Here is an 8,892-nt window from a genome sequence, read left to right on the forward strand (position 1 = left end):
GAGTGGAGGAGAGAGAGAGCAGAGTGGAGGAGAGAGAGCAGAGTGGAGGAGAGAGAGCAGAGTGGAGGAGAGAGAGAGCAGAGTGGAGGAGAGAGAGAGAGAGCAGAGTGGAGGAGAGAGAGAGCAGAGTGGAGGAGAGAGAGAGCAGAGTGGAGGAGAGAGAGCAGAGTGGAGGAGAGAGAGCAGAGTGGAGGAGAGAGAGAGCAGAGTGGAGGAGAGAGAGAGCAGAGTGGAGGAGAGAGAGCAGAGTGGAGGAGAGAGAGAGCAGAGTGGAGGAGAGAGAGAGCAGAGTGGAGGAGAGAGAGCAGAGTGGAGGAGAGAGAGAGAGAGCAGAGTGGAGGAGAGAGAGCAGAGTGGAGGAGAGAGAGCAGAGTGGAGGAGAGAGAGAGCAGAGTGGAGGAGAGAGAGCAGAGGAGAGAGAGCAGAGTGGAGGAGAGAGAGAGCAGAGTGGAGGAGAGAGAGAGCAGAGTGGAGGAGAGAGAGCAGAGGAGAGAGAGCAGAGTGGAGGAGAGAGAGAGCAGAGTGGAGGAGAGAGAGAGCAGAGTGGAGGAGAGAGAGAGAGAGCAGAGTGGAGGAGAGAGAGCAGAGTGGAGGAGAGAGAGAGCAGAGTGGAGGAGAGAGAGAGCAGAGTGGAGGAGAGAGAGAGAGAGCAGAGTGGAGGAGAGAGAGCAGAGTGGAGGAGAGAGAGAGCAGAGTGGAGGAGAGAGAGAGCAGAGTGGAGGAGAGAGAGCAGAGTGGAGGAGAGAGAGCAGAGGAGAGGAGAGAGAGAGCAGAGTGGAGGAGAGAGAGCAGAGGAGAGAGAGCAGAGTGGAGGAGAGAGAGCAGAGGAGAGAGAGCAGAGTGGAGGAGAGAGAGCAGAGGAGAGAGAGCAGAGTGGAGGAGAGAGAGCAGAGGAGAGAGAGCAGAGTGGAGGAGAGAGAGAGAGAGAGGTGGAGGAGAGAGAGCAGAGTTGAGGAGAGAGAGCAGAGTGGAGGAGAGAGAGCAGAGTGGAGGAGAGAGAGAGCAGAGTGGAGGAGAGAGAGAGCAGAGTGGAGGAGAGAGAGAGCAGAGTGGAGGAGAGAGAGCAGAGTGGAGGAGAGAGAGAGAGAGCAGAGTGGAGGAGAGAGAGCAGAGTGGAGGAGAGAGAGAGAGAGCAGAGTGGAGGAGAGAGAGCAGAGTGGAGGAGAGAGAGCAGAGTGGAGGAGAGAGAGAGCAGAGTGGAGAGAGAGAGAGCAGAGTGGGGGAGAGAGAGAGCAGAGTGGAGGAGAGAGAGCAGAGTGGAGGAGAGAGAGCAGAGTGGAGGAGAGAGAGAGCAGAGTGGAGGAGAGAGAGAGAGAGCAGAGTGGAGGAGAGAGAGCAGAGTGGAGGAGAGAGAGAGCAGAGTGGAGGAGAGAGAGCAGAGTGAAGGAGAGAGAGAGCAGAGTGGAGGAGAGAGAGCAGAGTGGAGGAGAGAGAGAGCAGAGTGGAGGAGAGAGAGAGCAGAGTGGAGGAGAGAGAGAGCAGAGTGGAGGAGAGAGAGAGCAGAGTGGAGGAGAGAGAGAGAGCAGAGTGGAGGAGAGAGAGCAGAGTGGAGGAGAGAGAGAGAGAGCAGAGTGGAGGAGAGAGAGAGCAGAGTGGAGGAGAGAGAGCAGAGGAGAGAGAGCAGAGTGGAGGAGAGAGAGAGAGAGAGGTGGAGGAGAGAGAGCAGAGTTGAGGAGAGAGAGCAGAGTGGAGGAGAGAGAGCAGAGTGGAGGAGAGAGAGAGCAGAGTGGAGGAGAGAGAGAGCAGAGTGGAGGAGAGAGAGAGCAGAGTGGAGGAGAGAGAGCAGAGTGGAGGAGAGAGAGAGAGAGCAGAGTGGAGGAGAGAGAGCAGAGTGGAGGAGAGAGAGAGAGAGCAGAGTGGAGGAGAGAGAGCAGAGTGGAGGAGAGAGAGAGAGAGCAGAGTGGAGGAGAGAGAGCAGAGTGGAGGAGAGAGAGCAGAGTGGAGGAGAGAGAGAGAGAGCAGAGTGGAGGAGAGAGAGCAGAGTGGAGGAGAGAGAGCAGAGAGGAGGAGAGAGAGAGCAGAGTGGAGGAGAGAGAGAGCAGAGGAGAGAGAGCAGAGTGGAGGAGAGAGAGCAGAGTGGAGGAGAGAGAGAGCAGAGTGGAGGAGAGAGAGCAGAGTGGAGGAGAGAGAGCAGAGTGGAGGAGAGAGAGAGCAGAGTGGAGGAGAGAGAGCAGAGTGGAGGAGAGAGAGCAGAGTGGAGGAGAGAGAGCAGAGTGGAGGAGAGAGAGCAGAGAGGAGGAGAGAGAGCAGAGTGGAGGAGAGAGAGAGCAGAGTGGAGGAGAGAGAGAGAGCAGAGTGGAGGAGAGAGAGAGCAGAGTGGAGGAGAGAGAGCAGAGTGGAGGAGAGAGAGAGAGCAGAGTGGAGGAGAGAGAGAGCAGAGTGGAGGAGAGAGAGCAGAGTGGAGGAGAGAGAGCAGAGAGGAGGAGAGAGAGCAGAGTGGAGGAGAGAGAGCAGAGCAGAGGAGAGAGAGCAGAGTGGAGGAGAGAGAGCAGAGGAGAGAGAGCAGAGTGGAGGAGGAGAGAGAGCAGAGTGGAGGAGAGAGAGAGCAGAGTGGAGGAGAGGGTTATGGACACACGTTAATCAAGCACACAGTTAATGAAGTTAGAATCTACAGACTAACAGAGGAGCCAACTGAACCAGGAGGACAGAGAGGCCTGTTCAGAAGAGCAGTCACCTGTCACCTGTCACCTGTCACCTGTAAGGCAGGAACATCCTCAACTGTGACGATCATCAACATCAACTGAACCTGCAGGTTCCAGCAGCCCAAACAGGGATCGATACGTTTGGTTCCTGATCAGTTTGGAGGATCTCTTGATCCTGGAGATTTTTCACGTATTTTGTCAATATTGGAAAGTGGGTCAGTTCAGAAATGTAAGATATCCGTTCACAATATGGGTTTAAAAACAACTCAGATACAGGATCAATTCTTTAAAAGGATTCTTTAGAGTCCATGTATTTTTCTTCAGTACCTGCAGGTTGGTCATGTAACAGACTAGACTAGATTAGACTAGACTAGACTAGACTAGACTAGACTAGACTAGACTAGACTAGACTAGACTAGATTAGACTAGATTAGATTAGACTAGACTAGACTAGACTAGACTAGACTAGACTAGACTAGACTAGACTAGACTAGATTAGACTAGACTAGACTAGACTAGACTAGACTAGATTAGACTAGACTAGACTAGACTAGACTAGACTAGACTAGACTAGACTAGACTAGACTAGACTAGATTAGACTAGACTAGACTAGACTAGATTAGACTAGACTAGATTAGACTAGACTAGATTCCTCTCCTGTGTTCAAGCCATTAGGCCTTATTGGAGAGGTCAGACAGAGAGAGAAGAGGAGAGACCATGTTGATCCAATATGGGTCTCTACACACGTGTTTTCATCTTCAGAACAGAACAGAACACTTTTCAACTGAACAGCTGATATATAGCTCATATGGACAGGCCTGTGAACAGCTGATATATAGCTCATATGGACAGGCCTGTGAACAGCTGATATATAGCTCATATGGACAGGCCTGTGAACAGCTGATATATAGCTCATATGGACAGGCCTGTGGTATATAGCTCATATGGACAGGCCTGTGATATATAGCTCATATGGACAGGCCTGTGATATATAGCTCATATGGACGGGCCTGTGAACAGCTGATCTATAGCTCATGTGGACGGGCCTGTGGTATATAGCTCATATGGACAGGCCTGTGGTATATAGCTCATATGGACAGGCCTGTGATATATAGCTCATATGGACAGGCCTGTGAACAGCTGATATATAGCTCATATGGACAGGCCTGTGATATATAGCTCATATGGACAGGCCTGTGAACAGCTGATATATAGCTCATATGGACAGGCCTGTGAACAGCTGATCTATAGCTCATATGGACAGGCCTGTGGTTGACCCACTCAGAACACACACACCATCAGATCATACAACCACCTGACAAAAACACACAGAACGCCACCTGCTTTAAGAGTATATGTATATACTGATATACACGCAAACATACAAACGTCAGATATAAACTCTTTAGTGTGCTACTACTGGATAAAATGCTTATGTCGCATATAAATTCTGTATAATAACAACAAGTTTAAAACAAGAAGAGGTCTAGCAGCCAAATCCACTCGCTTGTCTAGAACATCTGTTGACAAGCGGGCAGCCAAGAGGTACGACATTCAAAAGAACAGAGTCAAATGAAGAACAGGTCTCTTCAGGGTCAACCAAAGTGCAGTAAAGGAGAACGCCCCGATGTGAGAACAGAACCCACTTCAAAATGTTCTTATTGCTCATAGTCTGATATGATAGCCTTAGTGTTGTAAGGGTAAGGTTGGGGTGTGGACACAGCAACACCAGGAGGGAAGGACAGGGGTCAACGGCAGAGGGCTACTGCCACCTAGAGGATGGGAGAGAGAGTGCGTGTGTGTGTGTGATGGGAGTGACAGGCGCGGGGGCCCGGGGGGGGGGGGGGGGGGTCAGAGCAGGGTGTCTCTGGTCAAAGTGCTTCAGAAGCTGTAGGAGGGTTTCGGCGGAGTGGAGAGGGGGGGGGGGGTGGCGGAGGGGGGAGGAGGAGGGGTAGAAAAGTGCTGTTGAAGAGAGTCAGGGGCTTTTGTCCTCTACCTTGTACCCGGGGGTAGATTTGTGTGGGCCGGGGCGCGGGGTGGACGCATCCTTGGCGGGGGTGCCAGTCCTGTCCTTGGGTTTGACCTTGGTCTGTCCCCCACCGTCCTGGCTGTCCCCGTCCGACGTGTTTCCAGACGAGCTGTCCTGCAGACGGAGCAGAAAGCTTACAGGCCTGGTCGTCAGCGGCAACGCTGGACATGATGTTCAGTACTTGAGAAGCACGTTGTACTGACTGGTCACGCAGGGCTACTGCCTTAACCACAACAAGCTAGCTTGGTCTCTTCCTTTCGCTTTATCAGGCAGTTTGGGTGAGGTGTCAGTGTGTTGTGTGTGTGTTTGTGTGTGTGTGTGTGTGTGTGTGTGTGTTACCCCAGGTCTTACTGAGGAGGCCTTGGTCTTCTTGTCTCCGTCTTTGGCGTCCTCAGCGTCGTCCGAGTCCCCGTCACTGTCCAGGGCGGGAAGCTCCGGGTCCAGGGGCGGCTCGAACAGCGCCGTGTTCAGCGGCAGGTACCGCAGCTCGTTAGGGGAGTACCTGCACGCACACACGCACACACACACGCACACACGCAAACACACACGCAAACACACACACGCAAACACACACACGCAAACACACACACGCAAACACACACACGCAAACACACACACGTGAGGATCTAATAGATGTCGTTTCTTTCTCTAATAGAATATTAAAGTGAGGATTTAATAGATGTGGTTTCTTTCTCTAATAGAATATCTCATATTGGGGAAAGAAAACAGAGTTCTCATCTTGTTAAGGGTCCTTCCCTCTCCTGAACTATAGTACCTCTTATAGTAGTCCTGGAACTGCCCAGGGATGAGAGCCACAGGGTAGGGGCCGGTCCTGGTCCTCTCCGGGGCCAGAACATTGTACCTGCCCTGGGGCACCTGGATGATCTGGTGGGGGGGGGGGGGGGGGACAGAGACCACAACGCTCAGTTTTTGAAAAAAAATAAAAATAAAAAAAGGTAATAAATAAATAAATAAATAAACCTAATTCTCTTATATTAACAGGGCGGCGTTCAAATTCAGCAAACAGAGGTGAATGTTTGAGGCGAACATGTATTCTTTGAACAGTTACATTTGAACAGAGAGCAAAGACAGAAAATTATCAACTATTATCAACGATAATTTCCCGTATTATATATGTAGGCTGTAGTCCCGCTAGTACGACCTAATTTAACATTAGGAGTAAAAGGGCCTCCGGGATCAATTGATTCATTCTATCATCCAGTCACATTTCCCTCAGTCCAGCGTCTGTTTCTGTTCACCACAAACCACCTTCTCAGACCGCTCGCTCATGTTTGCAAGTGTTGGCGGCGAACACAAAGCTAACTGAACAATGTTTTAAATTGTTTGCAAACGTTCGCTATGTTTGCTGAATTTGAACGCACCCCAGATGTCATATACCAGCTCAGTGGCCTTGTGGTTAGAGTGTCCGCCCTGAGACTGGGAGGTTGGGGGTTCGATCCCCGGCCGAGTCATACCAAAGACTATAAAAATGGTACCCGATGCCTCCCTGCTTGGCAATCAGCATCAAGGGTTGGAATTGGGGGGCTACATCACCAAATGATTCACCGCTCCCCCAGGGGATGGGTCAAATGCGGAGAACACATTTCACCTTTACTTTAACCTTTAACCTTAAATGTGACAGGTAAACGCTGGCGTGCAGAGAGTGTCCTTACGTGTGTCTGAAGGTCAAAGTGCAGGGAGTGTCCTTACGTGTGTCTGAAGGTCAAAGTGCAGGGAGTGTCCTTACGTGTGTCTGAAGGTCAAAGTGCAGGGAGTGTCCTTACGTGTGTCTGAAGGTCAAAGTAGGCCCTTCTCTCCTCCATCCTCTCCCTGTTGAAGTTGCTGTTGAACTCGGCAGCCTTCTTGGCAGCTTTCTTGATGTACTCTGGGACTCTGCTGGCCTCCACCTTCTGAGGGTTCTGCTGCTGCATCTGCTAGGGGACCAGAAGAACAGCGCAACACAGGGTCAGGAAACACCAGGTCAAAGTGCTTAGATACTGTTCATGTAAATGTATGGTGTCTTTATAATATTTTTGGATTCTGACCTATGTCTCTGAGTGATACAAGTACTCTTTAGCTTAGGTGAGAGTACTTACAGAGTATTCTTTAGCTTAGGTGAGAGTACTTACAGAGTATTCTTTAGCTTAGGTGAGAGTACTTACAGAGTATTCTTTAGCTTAGGTGAGAGTACTTACAGAGTATTCTTTAGCTATTCTCTGGCGCTCCCTCTCCTGCAGGATGACGGAGTACTCGGCGTGTTTGGCAGGGTACTCCTTGATCATCAGATCGATCACCTCGTCACTCCGCAGCGCTGTCAGACCTGTGAGCCCAGGTTAACTCAACGGTTGCTGTCGAACTGCCATGTTAGTTTAATACTAAAGAGCTTCCAGTCACCATGAGGAGTTTCTTACCCAGGGTGCACTGTGTCTCTGTGATGACGTTCTGCTCTCTCAGATACAGCTTCTCCTTGTGGGACAGGTCTCTCCTTTCCAAGTCTAGAGGAACAGATGGGAGTGTGCAGTTTAACTGGGAGGTACTACACCATTGAGTCTTTATGTGTTTGCAGGGTTTTTCCTGCATGGAGGATTTTTTGGCCCCCAAATAGATTCTAGTCAGAGCCAAAGGAAAATCACCAGTGCCAAAATGCTCAATATTGGGATTAAAAATAGCAATTCAAATCCTCTCTGTGTCTGATAGCATGTTTCAAGTGCAGCCCATCCCTCTTTCTTGCCTTGTCCATGGTTTGGACCACTAGTAATCTAGATCATTAATAGACAGGTTATCAGTATCTTAAACATTTTGGCTTCATATCCACTTTGTGTCATGTCGGGAGATTTCCCACGATTGTGAAAAGTGAGCTCAGTCAGAACGACAGCGAAGAATATAGGCCTATATATGCTGGTAGGCTACTCTGCATAAAACAGAGGTTTCCCCATAAAAATCATGTGCGCATCACCTGCCAAAGACCCATTCTGAGCCAGGAAAAACCCTGGTTTGCACCAATCTTTCACTGGGAACTGCTCCCTTTACCTGGATATTTCCTCTTGAACGAAGTGACTCCCAGGTATTCACTGACTTGTTCCTGCAGCATGTAATACTCCCCGCAGTCGTCTGCAGGCCACTTGTACTCTGTCAGGTTCTCTGCAGGGAAGTAGGGTCTGGGGACAAGGGGTGATATTCACATCACAGAGGAAAGGGATCTGCTATGGAATGTTGTCCAAAGCTTAGTAGAGGATGGATACCTATACTTGAGCTGTGAAAAGGTGCAAATCCCTGCAAACACAAAGACTGCAAAGCTGGCTTCACCAACCACTCAGTATCAAAGAGGAATATTTACCCAGGGTCCTGGCTCAACTCACTATGAGAGAGGAATATTTACCCAGGGTCCTGGCTCAACTCACTATGAAAGAGGAATATTTACCCAGGGTCCTGGCTCAACTCACTATGAAAGAGGAATATTTACCCAGGGTCCTGGCTCAACTCACTATGAAAGAGGAATATTTACCCAGGGTCCTGGCTCAACTCACTATGAAAGAGGAATATTTACCCAGGGTCCTGGCTCAACTCACTATGAAAGAGGAATATTTACCCAGGGTCCTGGCTCAACTCACTATGAAAGAGGAATATTTACCCAGGGTCCTGGCTCGAAGTGTCACAACTTCTGGAGCTGTCGCCCGACCCCATGCGCCGTCTCTTGGGAGCTTGACTCCCATCATTGGAGACCTCCTCGGTATCATCCTGTAGTATAATACATTCCAAGGGTTAACCCTAACCCTAACCCTTTATCAACAGACACCAAGGGAGCCATCCACATACAGGCAGCAGTGAAGTAACACCACTTCCGAAAGAGAAAACAAATACATAATTAGCTATCTAGAAAGCATTGGTTCCCCTCAGATATAACGTTAGTAGCGTCGTTACTAGCTGGGCTGGGGGAGGTTAGGGTTAGGGTGGACTGGACAGAACTATTCGGTTCAACTACACTAGATAACTATCTGAGCTCTGTCTCGCTCTCTTGCTCTGTGATTGGAACCGTCGCATGACGTTAGCTAACTAGCTAACTAACTAACTAACTAGCTAACTAACTAACTAACTAGCTAACTAGCTAACTAACTAACTAACTAGCTAACTAGCTAACTAACTAACTAGCTAACTAACTAACTAGCTAACTAACTAACTAGCTAACTAACTAGCTAACTAACTAACTAACTAACTAACTA

General features: G+C 49.6%; 1 protein-coding gene across 1 annotated transcript in view; it reads right to left on the minus strand.

The window, feature by feature from the left end:
- phf10 (PHD finger protein 10) overlaps positions 1-8,405 on the minus strand; it is a 13,966-nt gene extending 5,561 nt beyond the window's left edge. Inside the window, exons 1-8 of the mRNA XM_084459531.1 lie at positions 8,304-8,405; positions 7,703-7,830; positions 7,084-7,167; positions 6,868-6,992; positions 6,457-6,606; positions 5,448-5,557; positions 5,024-5,174; positions 4,640-4,786 (exon numbers count right to left, since the gene is read on the minus strand). Of these exons, the coding sequence (XP_084315657.1) occupies positions 4,640-4,786; positions 5,024-5,174; positions 5,448-5,557; positions 6,457-6,606; positions 6,868-6,992; positions 7,084-7,167; positions 7,703-7,830; positions 8,304-8,356 (948 nt within the window). The 5' untranslated portion in view covers positions 8,357-8,405. The remainder of the gene's footprint in view (positions 1-4,639; positions 4,787-5,023; positions 5,175-5,447; positions 5,558-6,456; positions 6,607-6,867; positions 6,993-7,083; positions 7,168-7,702; positions 7,831-8,303) is intronic.
- Positions 8,406-8,892: the final 487 nt, after the last annotated feature.

The sequence above is a fragment of the Borostomias antarcticus genome (assembly GCF_949987555.1).
Source record: "Borostomias antarcticus genome assembly, chromosome: 2".
Classification (NCBI taxonomy): domain Eukaryota; kingdom Metazoa; phylum Chordata; class Actinopteri; order Stomiiformes; family Stomiidae; genus Borostomias; species Borostomias antarcticus.